General features: G+C 42.2%; 1 protein-coding gene across 1 annotated transcript in view; it reads left to right on the top strand.

Moving 5' to 3' along the window:
- Positions 1-1,673: 1,673 nt before the first annotated feature.
- FGF14 (fibroblast growth factor 14) overlaps positions 1,674-15,049 on the top strand; it is a 693,522-nt gene continuing 680,146 nt past the window's right edge. The window contains exon 1 of the mRNA XM_008957435.7: positions 1,674-2,913. Coding sequence (XP_008955683.1) covers positions 2,706-2,913 — 208 coding nt within the window. The 5' untranslated portion in view covers positions 1,674-2,705. The remainder of the gene's footprint in view (positions 2,914-15,049) is intronic.

Below are 15,049 nucleotides of genomic sequence, written 5' to 3'. Positions count from 1 at the left end.
TTTCCCCAAATTTTACTCTATTTGTGAAATACTCCAGGGAACTCAGAAAGTTTTAACATAACATCAGAGCCTGTGAGTTTGGAAGGCCTATTTATATTTCAGCTATTTCTCTGGCATTTGCCCAGTGATAATATATTGGGATATTCTGGAACCCCCTAGGAGACACCAACATGTTATTGAAGCAGCATATGGTATCTGTCTCTGATTGATATAAAAATTATTTTCTAATTATTTGGCAATGCTATTCCATTTTTCCTCTTTCAAAAAGAATTCCACTCTTCATTTTTTTTTTTTTCAGTCTGTTTCTTCTTAGTAAGTCATTGGCATTACATTCAGGTACTTTTAGTATTCTCTATTTCTTTACCGCACAAACCTTTTTAGACCATATTTAAATCGTAGTAATTTTTAAAAGCTGTATGACATGATCCTTTTGACACATCAAGGCCATCACGATATAGCTTTCCAATGTCTTAACCTTTATGGGATTTACTGGTTTTAAATTCTTCTGTCTTACCTAGAATTGACTGATGTTTCCCAGAAGGTCAGGATATCAATGCTAATTTTAGCATCCTAACTAATAGAAAACTCTAAAAGTGGTAAAGATGTTTATTCCATTTTTTGTTTTTTGACAACTGATAATCAAGGAGTTAGTCGATTTTCTTTAAATCAACTTTTAAAATCAAATCAGTCTTTTCCATCAATCCTCAACTATATAAATCAACATCTAAGTTTATATACCATGCAGTAGAGGCAGTAGTTTTAATTTTTTTGAAATTATGAAGAAACTTCTAAATATATATATTTAAATTAGAGTTAAAATTTTTATGTCAGTTTACCTATAAAAATAGAAATAAGCTAGCATAAGTTTAATTCATTTACCTACAGAGAATGGGAGTGGTCAGTTTTACTTCTCTAAAATCCTTATCTCAAAAATATGATGAAATGCTAAGTTAATTTTGAGTAGCGGGTACTCTGGAGTTTGTTATATTATTTTTTGTAATTGTTCGTATCACTTTGCACATTGTATTTTCCTCCAAGTAGAATAAAATAAAATAACAGCTTGGTCTGAAATCCTTTGATTTTTCTGGGCAAGTAGGAAGCTGGGTTATATGTTGGTGAAAATAGAAAACTTGCCTGTTTTGTTAGGTTGGATTAGTGTAGGTGAGATGTGCAGATGAGAAGTAAATGAGGGTGAATTTAATGTTAGCTCAATTAATGAGTGCAGAAACATGCAAAGAATTAGGGCGTGATTTAAGCAGGGACTTTCTGCACAGTTATTTAAAGGTAACGTGTTGTCTATAAAAGGCATACATTTTCTCATGTATACATGACCCTCCCCACAAAAGTACAGTTTGCCACCTAGATTTTAGTGGTTGTCCTTTTAAGAGGCGGTTTCTGGTAATATCTGTTATATATCTAGTTTACATTTTTCAAACAGCCCCTCAAGTAGGAGTCCAATAATAAGAATTAAAGGAACTTGAGTTTTCCTTAATGTTTTAGGTGCATTATATGCTGCTTTTGAAAATGTGAAGGTGGAACTGATTTTGGCTGGGTGGAGAAGCATTAAACCCCTTTTTCTCTTTATTTCCCCCCCACCTCCAACCTCCCAACATGCATTTTCTAAGGTTTACTCATTATAATTTTTAATTTTTACTTTTCAAAATTCACTTTTAATAGAAGGCTGTCAGATTGGCTCCAAGAGCAAACAGCAGGCTGACTGGCGCTTGGCGGAGGAGGGAGAGGGTCGCGCGTTGGGTCTGGGTTTGGGGCTGGGGCTGGAGCTGGCGGGTGGGGAGACTTCAGGAGGGGCCCTAGCAGAGAGACTGCAGTGACACTGCCCTCCCTGGGCTGGTTGAAGCATCTCACTGGTGACGGGTCTGAAAGCACGTGGCTACGTCATGGAAAGCCAGTCTTTTCAATGCAAACTTCAACTCCTCCTCCTCCCTCTAATGCCTGTAACTCACATCCGAGGCTGGGCGAGGAATCCGGAGGGGAGATTTTCCTCATGCTCACGGTTGTTGGAAACTGGAAGAGTGAGAGGAAGGAGGAAGGGGATTTGTGGCGCTCTCTACCTACTACAAGACTGACAAGGGGAGGGGGCACCTAAATTTGCACCTTTTCTTCGTGGTGATTGAGAACTGCAGGTTCAAACCGATCCCACTGAGCACTGGCGATTGATTATAAAAAAAAATCGACACTGGGAGAAGGGAGGCTCTGTCTTCGGCTGTCAGACTCAATCTCGGAGGTGGTATTGGTGTGTGAGTGTGTGTGGTGGTGTTTTTTTTTTCTTTTTTTTTCTTTTTTCTTTCTTTCTTTCCTCTTTTTTTTTTTTTTTCCTTCTCTCCTAGGGGCTACACAATGGCAGTCTTCTCTCAGTAAGATGAATCCTGCTTTGCCTTCTGCAGATCCACCCATCCTCATAGCGATCAAGTAAAAAGGCTATGGTTTTCTCTTTGGGGATCTTTTGTGCATTACTGTTCTCCCTGATTAGTTTTGATCTCAGTTGGGATCTCTTTGCTTTTCTGTTTGGCTTCATGCTGAAAAAGGATTTTTTCTCCAACCCTTTGGTAATAATCCGGTGGTGATCGAGGGGGGATAAATCATTCACCCTGGCCGAAAAAAAACAATCACTGAGAAGTCTCAAAGAAATATACCACGTGAGGGGAAAAAACTGGGAGAAGATCCGGAATATTATCGTTTTTCCTATGGTAAAACCGGTGCCCCTCTTCAGGAGAACTGATTTCAAATTATTATTATGCAACCACAAGGATCTCTTCTTTCTCAGGGTGTCTAAGCTGCTGGATTGCTTTTCGCCCAAATCAATGTGGTTTCTTTGGAACATTTTCAGCAAAGGAACGCATATGCTGCAGTGTCTTTGTGGCAAGAGTCTTAAGAAAAACAAGAACCCAACTGGTAAGCGAAACATGCATCATGTTATGTTTTTCCTCATAATAACCTGTCTGTTGCTCATCGAGCTAGATCTGCAGTTCTGCTATGCAGGAAGGCAGGGGAAACATACCAGGAACCAGGACAGTGTTGCATATAGAGGTGTTGCATGAATAAACAAGTAACAGCTGGATCGGCGTCTACGAACCCCAAAACCATTATTGGCATCTCTTGGCTGTGACACAATCCATCACTAGGAGGGAGGAGGAAACTTTTTTTTTTTTTTAATGTATTTGGTTGCCTATGTTTGGTGGAATAGTGAAGGGCTATGGCTTAAGGTTGTGCCCCAGGCAGCTGAAGCTTCGGTAGTTGCCAGGAAAAAGAACCGCGAGCTCCCCTTACTTCTGCAGCAGGTTCGGGGGACGTAGCTGGGTTCCGAGAACCTGCTCTAGACTTTCTGATTAGCTTGCACAATATTCGCCACCACGATCACCTTTACCAAAGTAAAAGAGGCCCCCTCCCTCGCGGCCCCGCTCCTCCGTCAGCCCCCGCGTCCCTCCCCCGTCCAGCTCCGGGTGCCCGAGCATTAACTCATTCCCCCTGTCTGCCTCTGACACATCCTGCCACCGGGAATACTTGAGCAAGGCTTGCGCCGGGAGGGAACCCCAGACTGAGAGGGCAAGCCCAGCCCCTCTAATATTTGTAATTGAAGTCCCCCCCTTTAGAAAGCGGTGTCAAAGCCCTGCGTCGGGGTCCCACAGGGCCGGGGGTGGGGATGAACCAGGCCGTGAGTTCGCTTTTAAGCCTACTGGTGATCATGCGCCCCGATTCCAAAGGGCTCCAACAAGGGAACTTGCAGTACATTACATAAGAAATGCAAATGCATCTGATTTGGGGAGTCGGATCCCGGGGGTTCCCGTCCCCGCGTCTCAGTCCGAGGCGACTGGGGGCGGCCGCGGAGCTGTGGGCGAGCAACCCAGGGGAGGCAGGCTGGAGGGCTGCATGGTGGTGGCGGCGGCGCTGGCGAGGAGGCTGGGCGCAGCCTTTCCCGGAACCGCTCACGCTGGCAGCCGGGAGTGTGTGGCGTCCCCTAGCTCCGTTCAGGGTGGAGAGGGACCCGGGGCCGGCTGTTTTTGTCTGGGGTTGTGTCTGAAGGAGGGAGCGGGCAGATCGGCCGTCCCGCAGTGGCAGCCCGGGCTCTGGAAGCTCCTGACGCTGGCACTGCGGTGCAGTAGATCATGGCTCTCCACGGCCTCCCTGACACCCTGGGCTCTGCCGGGGGCCGCACTGGCACCCAGAGCCCCAGCGACTGGGGCAGCAAGTGGCTGCTGCCCTCCAGCCTCCGAACCTTGCCAATGCAACGTAGCTGGGGTGGCGCGCTCCGAGGGGTCTGCCGCCTGCGGGTGCAGCGCGAGGCAGAGGAGGAGGAGGTGTGGGTGGGCGGGGACGGAGGCGGTGGGTGTGGAGGCTGAGACCGTTTGCGGCCACCATTCCTGCAGCAAAGGAGAAACTGCGAGTTGTTAGACAGTCTAAAAGGGCAGAGGCTCCTATGCTGGGGCGGAGAAGATTGCCCCCAGCTGGTACTTCGGGGTGGCAATTGAGGCTCTGGTAGTAGCCTCTGGCTGCTCCGTGGACTCCGTGCTGCAGTGGGCTCTGGGCTCTGCCCTGAGTCCTCCTCCCTGTGTTCTAGTTCTTACACCCTTTCTATTCACCCCCTCTGTTTCCTCCTCCTCCGTCCTTTTACCCTTCTCTCTTCTTAACTCCGCAGCGTTTAGCAACTCTGAAACGACACACCAACCTGAGAATTGCCCAAGGGGAAAACAGTGTTGTCACCTTTCCACCCGCATGTCTAATTCAGCTATGAAGTGTACCCCAAGATGTACTCCAAGCCCCCGACATCAAACCTAAAACTTGCTGACGCTTGGTTCATACAAAACCAACTTACATCTGCAACACTATCTCACAGCCTAATATGAAGACCCTTTTTGCAAGACTTCTCAAAGTGAGAAAGGCCAAGGGCTGCAGTGGGAAGGGCAGGGGTGACTGCTTTACACTGCAAAAATAGTGGTCTTTTGAACCCTTCTTGTGTCTTTCTGTGAAAAGATTTAACTCTCTTCTGAGAAAGGAATAGTGCAAAAACATTTTTTATTTAGATGTGACCATTTGTCTTAGGGACCTTGAAGTCAGTCCTTCCATAGTACTGGAGAGTGGGAAATAATTTAGCACAGAACAGTAAGTTTCTTTGTAGGCCTGTATAATTTTTTTTGTAAACAATTGTACCGGAAACACTAAATTTCTCCCTATACACAAGTCACAATCTTATTACACTTCCTCCATCCCACCCACTTTCATCTCTCTGGAATAGTTTTTCCCCCCTTCCAAGGCATTTTTGGAAACTGTGGAACAAATGACAATTTATTTTTAGAACAATTCATTTTGCAGCTTATGAATGCTAAAGTATTTGGGTATGAATTGATGGGCTAACTCAAAGTGTATCTAAGAACATTACCAACTATTCTAATAGGATAATTTAGTGTTAGATAACCAGGGATATGAGTTCCAACCAGGGAGTTGGAGCATTTAGTATATATATATATTATATATTATACATATATATAATATATATATTTAAATGGGACATTAATGTGTCACATTATTTATCTTACCTTCTAAAAGTTTTAGCCTGTTAAGCTTGAATCAAACCCATGCCAAGCCATTCCCTTTCACTATTGTACTTCGTGAGTTCCATTCTCCTGCTAGTAACATAAAGCCTAAAATCTTTTGCAGGTTTTTGATCCCAAAATAGCAGTAGAACTAAAAAGTTAATTGGGTAATTAAAATGAAACAAACACTAAAATTCTTTTAACTGTTACAGCCAAAAGGAACAGATTGACTACTACCTATTATGTTATCTTAAATTTAAAAAGAGAACAATTAACTGGTTTCAAACTAAGAAACTTGGGAGAATACTGCCAAATACCAGTGAATTTGGTGTAAAGCACCTATTCTTATTTCAGAGATAAATAATAGGTTAATTTTCCTTCCTATATCTTTGGAAGTTATGAAATAATTTACTGATTATTTCCAATTCGTTAAACTGTCAACAAGTGTAGGTGGTTCAAGCGTTCGTGGAATTTCAGAGCACCGCTATATAATCAAGTTGGTGTGAAAATAAGCAGAAAATAGAGTTACGAATTTAAGGACAAAGTTATTCATCTACCCAAAAGTTATTGATTAGCTCATTATTAATACTTATATAAGAGGTCTTCATTAAATAGTGTTTTGGGCTTGTTTTATGTAAAATTTAACTGGAAGAGAACATGAAAAATGTGTTTGCACAATATATGCTTTTTAAAATAAATTCCAATAGCTTAAAAGTCCTGGATATAAAGTAAATTTGCTATCTTCATTAAAACACCCAGTCTAACAACTATTATCAGAGAACACACACACACACACACACACACACACACACACACTCTTAAATGTCCTACTTTCCTAGCAGAGCAACAGCTATGCATTTAGAATAAATGTTACCTGCTTCAACTTTCACTGTAGGAGTCATGCAAGGTGACTTTATTTTAGGCAAATCATTAAATAGGGAATACTAAGTCCAAGGCATTTATTTTGCTTGAAGGAGGCTTCATAGGTTTCTTTAAACCAGTACGATAGTTTGGATTGACCAATGTATATAATAGGCCCGTTCTGGAAATAATCTAGGTCACTGCACTTTAAGCCAAGGGTACTAAGGAAAGAAGTGTGGTTGGAAAAAGAAAACCCACAATAAACATAAATACTAAGGTCACGTCATTGCTGTCTCTTCAGGCACATAATGTAAAACAAGCAAAGGAAGCCACAGACCCTCAAATAGATACACCCACTCAACCACACACAGGATATCCCCAAACTTCCATGGCTTGGTAGGATTTTGGAAAACACAGATTTTAAGATAAATCATAATCTAAGAGGATTTTATTGAGTACAAATGTCAGTGCCCAGTGTTAGTACGAAGCAGACGCCCTAGACCTAGTTCTGCACAGCACACTGAGAACATTCCATCAATTCTCTTTTTCTGAACTCAGTCTCCCGCTCTGTCGTGTAACTTTGAGGTGGAACATGCAGGGCTTGGTAGGACCCATGATCACTTTCTATTTCCTACTTGTCTGGCTGCCTTTCAGCTCTGCTTTTGCCTTTCACTAAGCTGTTTTAGGTGCCAAAACACCTGGTATGCCACTGTTACTCATTTAAATATACGTTTTTTTAAAAAGCTACTTGCTTTACATCTAGGGCTGTCATGGTGTTTGGAAGTGAGAAAATAGGAAGAGAGGGAAGAAGAGTGAGCACTTTTTACTCCTCCTCCTTCTCAGCCTACCGACTCATCCTAGGTTCCAGTAGAGCTGGGTGAGCCACAAATGGGCCACAACCTCTGCATGTCTAAACACTGAGTATATTTCAAATGAAAACATCAAATTCAGACTGCACGTCTGGAGCAGCAAACAGATGTAAGCTGCTTCTTCTAACACGCTTGGCTGTAGAGTGGGATTCAATGTAGTATTAGTTGGCCTTAGACTCCATCCGGGAAGCTTATTTACTGAGGTAACAAAATGGGTTTTGTAGAGCAGTGCCACTCCATGAACCAAAGGATGGCATTTTAGGTAGGCTTCAGAGTACTGCCTTGTTGGGAGAGTAGATTTTTCTTTTTTGAAATGTATATCCCAGTTAATAAGTGTAAAATTCAATGCATGATAATCTAAACTTAGTTTTAACAATGAAGATGACTTTGGCTGTACAACTTGTTCTCATCTTAGCATCCATAACTGAGAAAATTTGTTCATATGATGCAGTACTTTCTGAAAGTGCTAAAGCTAATTCTATACTATACTTCACGTTTCCTACAATGAACCATTCCTTTAAAATGTTCGAACCCAGTCTTCCATGTTTTAGCAACACAAACATTGGAGACTTTTGTGAAGTGTTTTTATACATATGGTAACAAGGACAACAACCAATGTTTTCACTCCTTTGCACATTTTGGCATCATACCTCACTCAAATTGACTCATAGGCCTTCTATAAATACCACGTAGATGTCTCAAAATGGAAGCATTTATTCAAAATAGTGTCTTTTGCCTTAAGGGGAAACAGTTGGGCTGTTTGAACGTCTAACAGGAGCTCTTCTCTTCAGTGTTAAACAAGTCATTGCACTGTGCCTATATTTTTAATAAAACCTTTGAGCCCAATTCAGTATTACCTCCAGGAGGGACTGTGGAGGTAATACTATTTACCTCCTGTAAATAGGGACAGGGAAACACCTATTTACACATCTACCTGCTCACTGCCATAGTCTGTGTGGTGTTCCTTAGGACTTCTGTACCAGGTACAAGATTTAGTTATGTGTTGAACCCGGGTACTGAAGGGCATGGAGTTTTCTGAGGGAGACTTCTCAGCTCCCCGTATACCTCTAGAGATGCAATAGCTCTTTTGTATCAAGACCAACTATGTCCTGATGTTTTCCCTGTGTAGTTCTCTAGCTGCCACTATTTTTTTACTTTGGTCAGAATGTAAAAGGTAGGATGATGAAGAGAAGGGAACAAAAGGAGGGATCCTTAGGGACTTCCTAAACTTGAAGGCAAAAAGGATGAATGTCGCAGACATGTTTTATAGGGAACAGTGAAGTTCTTGTTTGATTAATCTGGTAACCTCATGTAAGAAAGTCACCCAACAACTGCTGGGCACCACTGCCTTTGTCACTGTCTCTTGACAAAAACTCTGTTCACGACATATGGTAGGTTTTCAATACACTTTAATAAAATAGTGAAAAATAGGTATCTCTAGGATAGTGAACTATGGGACTACAAAGGGCAGGACGATACATTTTACTTGGTTAAATTCGCTTAATGCTTACTCCTTTCTCAAAGCGCCAACCAAGAATTTGGCTACTAAATAAAGAAAAAAGCTGTTAGTGGCTCTTTATCCGCCACGATAGGGTGCTCTGAAACCCGGTCCTGCAGACATTCCCTTGGCCCACATTTTATAGCTTCCTTCTCAGTCTCAAGGCCTGTAGTCTACTGTTCACACTCGAGCCTCTTCCAAAATACACAAGCTCAAAAGCTCATGGCGTTCTCCCCATCTGGCATTCTCGGCCTTAGAATAGCAAACGTTAGGGCACCATTAGGTTCATAGTTGCCAGACCCTTCATTTTCTTTTTTAATCTTTAATTTTCTTCTTAACAAGGAAGACATTCTGCAAAAAATAAACTCCCTCTTTTGAGCTCCTTTCTCTGAAGATGGTAACTGGAACTCTCATTAGTAAAGAACCTCGAGTTTCAGTTGCTTTGGACGGAGTTTCTCGCTTAGTATTTTGCTCTTTGGCAGTTTGAAAAGCAGTAATCTTCCAACTTCGCAGCTCCCTGCACTCGCGCCTACCACCCTGATCTATTTGGCTTTCACCTTTTTGGAGCCACTTTAAAAGGTGCAGGGTGCTGGGCCGCTGTGGCCTCGGGCTGAGAAGCGGGGAGTTGGTGTCCGGGACCAGAAAGTTTGGCAGAAGCCACGGCTCTGGGCCCAGGCCCCGGGCTTCCAGAGAAGTGTGTCATTATTTGTTTTCTGCAAAGCCGCGAGCGGGCCCACGCTGCAGCTCTGCCTCCAGGCGTGGAACCCCTCGGTAATCCGGGTGAAGCTGGGTTCCGAGTGTGGACTGCTTCGGCTCTGAAGAGGAGGGAGCCCAACGGGCCAGGCACGGGCTTCCTCCTGGCTTTACCCATTGGCCCAGAGTCCCCGGTCCCGCCGCCGCTGCCCTCTGCTCACGGGGACCGGCCATCACCGCGCTCCCAGCCTCGGCTCGCCGGGGGCTCCGCTACGCAATGCGGCGGAAGCGGCCCGTTGGAGCCGCCGTAGCGCGGGAAGTTTCCGTTGCCACGGAGATGACCTCTGACCCTAGGGCGTCTCTGGGACCCGGCAGCTTGTGCTGTTGTTGCTATGGAAACCATGGCGGCCGGAAGCCGCCGCGCGGGAGAGACTTGGGGCGCGGGTCGGGGCTAGGGCTCCTGCTCTGGCAGAGATCTTCGCTCTTCCGTGGTGGCCGGGGACCGGGCAGTGAGCGGCCGGCTCTGCCGCCCGCGGGGCGCGGGTTTGCAAGGTCACTCCTCCGGCGTTGACGCGGGGGCACCCCATGTGCACTGCTGGACCTGAGGGATGGGAAAGCCACAGGTGGCTGCCTCGGCCCTCCCGGTCTGGCCTCCCGCTAGCGAGCGCCAGCTCTGGACCCCAGACCCATCTGAAGGAAAGGGAAGGGAGCTGGCGTTGCTGGTGATTCTGCCCAAGCTCAGGACTGGGAGAGAACGAGCCAAGTTCTGGTCTCAGCTTACACACTAGCTACTGGGAGACCCTGGGCGGGTCCTGAAGTTTTCTGGGCTTCAGTCCCCTCGGCTACTACAAGAAGGATATTGATTAGAGTAATCCCAGATCAGCCCCAGCTCTAATATTCTAGGTTCCCATAACGTTCACACCCAGTCCTGATTGTAAGTAAACTTCCCTCACCCCTTCCCTGTATCTCTCCCGGACTATGTTAACTATATATTTAAATTGTACTCTAAATTCAGAGACTATCAGAGATAAGAGGCTGACCTTAGCGATCACAAACAACCTGTTCCTTTTACAGGTGTGGCAACTCCTTCCCAGTGGAGGAAGCGACTGTTCCAAGAGCCAGTTTTGGAATTGTAGGCACAAACACAGGTAGAAGCTTTGAGCCTTGGGTGAAGAAACGCGTATTTTACTGGTGACACTAGGAAGAGCTCCTCATGCGCTTCATAGAATTGTGTGGTTGGTGCTGAAATAGATGGCATTCCATTTATCCATGATATTCCCCAGATACCTTTTCCTTAGACAGTTTTAAGATTTTCGGGGTAGGGGAGGGTATCTTCACTAGTTTATTTTTCCTTCTCTCATATCCATGCTATTGGGATAAATCTTTCTTAAATCTTTTTTATAAACCTAATTTGTAAATTAAGAAGTTGAAAAAGATTATTTTCAGAGTTTATTACAACTCTGAAATTTATGAATTATTTCTTTTAGGTCCACGTGCTTTTTATCACTTTTTCAGTAACTACAATCTCAAAAAAACAAAAAACAAAACTTAGTAAACACTTAAAAAGTGCTGCTGTGTTTGAACTGTTGATGCTGGAGATACAGGGGTGAAGAAGAGTTCTTCCTTCAAGGAATTAGCAGGAAAGACAAAAGACAGGATCAATTATGATGTGGTGAACAATTCTGTGTAGGTGGACCAAGGTGCTATAGGGCCAAGGAAGAGGGGCATGGAAAGGTTTCTGGAGGGAATAAAACTCAGACTGAGTCATGAAGAATGACTAAGAGTTAGCCACGTGGTAAAGGCACTGGTTAGGCTGTCAAGGAAGAGAAAGAAGCATACTTTAAGCTTTGGGGGCGTCAAAGATTGTGGTGCAGACCGAGAATATCAAGTACAACTGAGAAACAGAGGGTGTTTCTAGGGAGTGGCAGGTAGTGAGTGGGGTTGCAAGGTAGTGAGGCACAGATCGTGAGCTCTCTTCTGTGTCATGATCATATCTACCCTTTAGACAACCATTATGACTACAGCGTGGAAAACAGCTCTGGGTTGGGCAAGGTTGAAGGTGGAAAGACCAGGGAGGAAGAGCAGTGAGCAGTGGTGAGCGGTCCAGAATAAGGCAGTGACAGGCACTAGAGAGGAAGTGAAGTCCATCCATCTTAGTGGCCAGTTTGAATTTGGGAAGGAAGTTGAAGGAGGAGTCTGGAATTTTCTGATGACAGGTTTTTGATTTGGACAGTTCTGGTGAGCTAGTCTTCTGGCCATTTGCCAACAGAACACTTCCATCTTCTTGAGACATGGTTGGCTCTCTTCTGACTGTTTATATTGAGGGGCCGAGGTAGCTTTTAACAGCAAGTAGGAGACTTAGACAAGCTTCTCTTTCTAGATTAAAATTTAAATGGACAGTTCTGGGAGAGTTGCTGTGGGATAAAAGTTCATCTTGATTTCAAACCCGAAAATCCTTAGGACTGGGAAAAAATGCTTTACAATAAAGATAAGCCAAAATGATTTTTTTAAACGATTATGTACAATTCTTTGTCAATAGCAGATGTTTTTATGGACACAATACTTTGTTTAGTTTGAGGAGTCAAGTAGTGCAGTTAAAAGCCAAGTTTTCAGATTAACTATTCAGGTCTGGCAAGAAAAGAGAAGGAAGTATGAACTTTATTGAATTTACATATGTAAGTTTGCACACGTGCTTTTTTAGATAGGAATGAATGTAGTTAAAATGCCTTTTTTTCCTCCTGTAGCATTTTGTTGTCTGCACAATTATAGTGGATCACTAAAGTGTGTGGTAACCTTATCTGTAATGCTGCATCTTAAAGGTGTAGCTTGGGAGGGATTGTAATATCTGTTCTTTCCACTTCCTGTGTGGAGCACATGGTATAATATTGTACTTTAAGAAATATGAACATAAGAAGGCTTAAAGACTAAAAGAAAAATCATATCTCATAATTGTAGTCCTTTTTGTTTCAACAGCCACTTATTTGTAGTCTGAAACTCATCTTCTTTAGTTGTATTGCTGCTGTATACCAGGTGTTGTAACTTTTAAGCAAAGAAAGGACCCTGTCTACTAGGAGACCTGAGTCAGTTTTCTACGTAAGCAGTCAGTAGTAACCATCATTTGGCCTTAGCATTTTATTGTTGGGACAAATTGAAAGCAGTAACACAATATGCTCTTTCCTCCTTCATTGCTAAATGACTTGATTTGTTTCCTGAGAAGTGATGTTTTCCATTAACTTGATTATTTTTTCTTGTACCTTTAAAAATTTTTTCAACTCACGTGACAAGTAACATAAAATACCTCACATCTCAGACAAATAATAATGACTGTTAAATATTGGAAATACTTTTAATGAGATCAGTACTAAATGTTAGAGATATTTTAGTGATGCAGTTAAGAAATTTGATATAGGATAAAAATTTTACATCATTATTGCTTATTATTATCTCTTTTCTAGTTTTCTTTTAAAATGTTGGGAATAATTTTAAACAACACAGTACTGAGGCCATTCTGGTACATGTGTGGCAGATGTGACTCTGTATGGGGGATACTAACTGTGACATGAATGCTATAGTTAGTATGTGGTCTGATATGCAGCCATAAAGTCTGCCCAGCTTTGTCAGACCCCTTGCCCTTTGTTGTAGCAAAGTGCTTTTCCAGCACTGATATTTCATCCCTTTGTCTCCTTCTCCCTGTATTTGTACTATCCGATTCTAGATTTTGTCCTTTTACATATTTTTTAGTCATGTTTTTCAAAAATTTTGTCATCAACTTACTCTTCAGGCAAGATCAGGATTAGTATTCAATTGGATTTACCTCTTTTACATTCATTACATTAGGAAAATAGACCCAAAATAATAAAATAGTTGTCTGAGAGTAAATGAGAAACATCTGTCTGAACTTGAAACATTTACCCAAAATGATATTTATTTGGCTTAAGTTTTTTCTTTCTGTACTTTAAATTAACATGTAAAAGAACTGTGATGTGGATCTATTGCATTATTTGATTATATAATGAAATGACTTTTAGGGCATTGTAAATCTCTCACCTAGTTTTCCTGTTAACGAATGTATATTACACTTACTAGATTTTTAAAATTATATTACTCTTTTGCTTTAACAGAAATGTTCTGAATTATTTTGAATCCTGTGTTATTATTAGTTGATAACAACTAATCTTTAGAGAATGCTTCTATATACTAGGCACTCTACCTATACTATCTAATTTCATCTTTAAAATCACAGATAGGAAAATCTTTTATACTTCTGTTAAAAATTATGAAGCCCAAGCATGAAAAGATTAAGGAAGTTACTGGAGAGTACCTAGCTAGTAACTGAAAGATCTGAGTATAAAACCAAAACCAAGTAATCTGACTCCAGAATACATACTCTTAAATCCCTAAATTGCAGCTACCGCTCTAGAAAGGATGTTGAACAGAATGCTTGTGAAAGTGATCAGTATTTCTCCTAATGTTTTTGTGAATTATTCTGTCCTGAAACTAAAAGGGACTGTGATATATTCACTGTTTAGCTATCTAGAATTTTTAATGCTTTCTTAGTGAGATATAATTTATATACATTAAAATGCACAGTCTTAACTTTATAGCTTGATGTATTCTAACAGTTGTGTGCATCATTGTAACCACTACCCTAGTTAAGATATGGAATATTCCTATCACCCGCCCCCAAAATTTTTCTTATTTCCATTCTGTTCCTACCCATCCCCACTCTGAGAAGCAACCGCCATTCTGATTTCTCTCCCCTTAGTTTGACCTATAGTAGAACTTCATATCATTAAATCATGAAGTCTTCACACTTTTGAGTTTGCCTTTTTCACTCAACATATTGTTTCCGGGATATGACATTGCATGTTAGACGTGGAGAATTCAACGTGGTAGCTTCTGTTTTATTTTTTAAACCGGAAACTCCTAACATCTAAAAATTTCAGGAACTACCAAGGGTCTCACAGTTTACCCAGCTTGCTAGTCTGCTGCAGTTACGTGATGCTGGCAGAAGACAGGGGACTCCTGGGTCAGAGACAGGGGATTTTATCACTCAGAGCATAGAAGACAGCATGAGCTTCATGTGTTTGTCAGTTCCCTGTATGTCCCAAAATCCTTTCAGGGGCAATGCTGAGTGTCTCAGGTGGATGCTTGCTCACAGCGGATTTGTGTCATTGCTCAGTGGTCTGATATGCAGCCATATCAGGAAATTCCCAATCTTTTAAGGGGCTTCTAGCAAAGCTGCCTAATCTTTCTCTGCAGGGAGGTGTTATCTTTATTATCCTGGTCAGGAAACAAATCTGTCCTCTAACCTGGAGGGAGGCACCATCTCTAGATGACAAGGTGGTTTGTTATGCAAATATTTTTGCAAGGACAGTCTGGTACAAAAGCTGTTAGAAGATGTGCAGTAATGCCATGAGAAAATTCTCATTTAAATCTATTTCTGCAAGGTAACTCTTTCCTCCTTTTCTATTTCTCTTGGCACTGCCATGCTTACTGCTCTGTTGATGTATTTACTCTTTAGAAAAATAACTGTTATTTGGAAATTATCTTAAAATCGATCATGAAGTTTTGAGAAG

Source organism: Pan paniscus, chromosome 14 (assembly GCF_029289425.2).
Source record: "Pan paniscus chromosome 14, NHGRI_mPanPan1-v2.0_pri, whole genome shotgun sequence".
NCBI classification, from domain to species: domain Eukaryota; kingdom Metazoa; phylum Chordata; class Mammalia; order Primates; family Hominidae; genus Pan; species Pan paniscus.
Note: the sequence above shows the minus strand (reverse complement) of the source record. Positions and strands in the feature narration are given on the sequence as shown.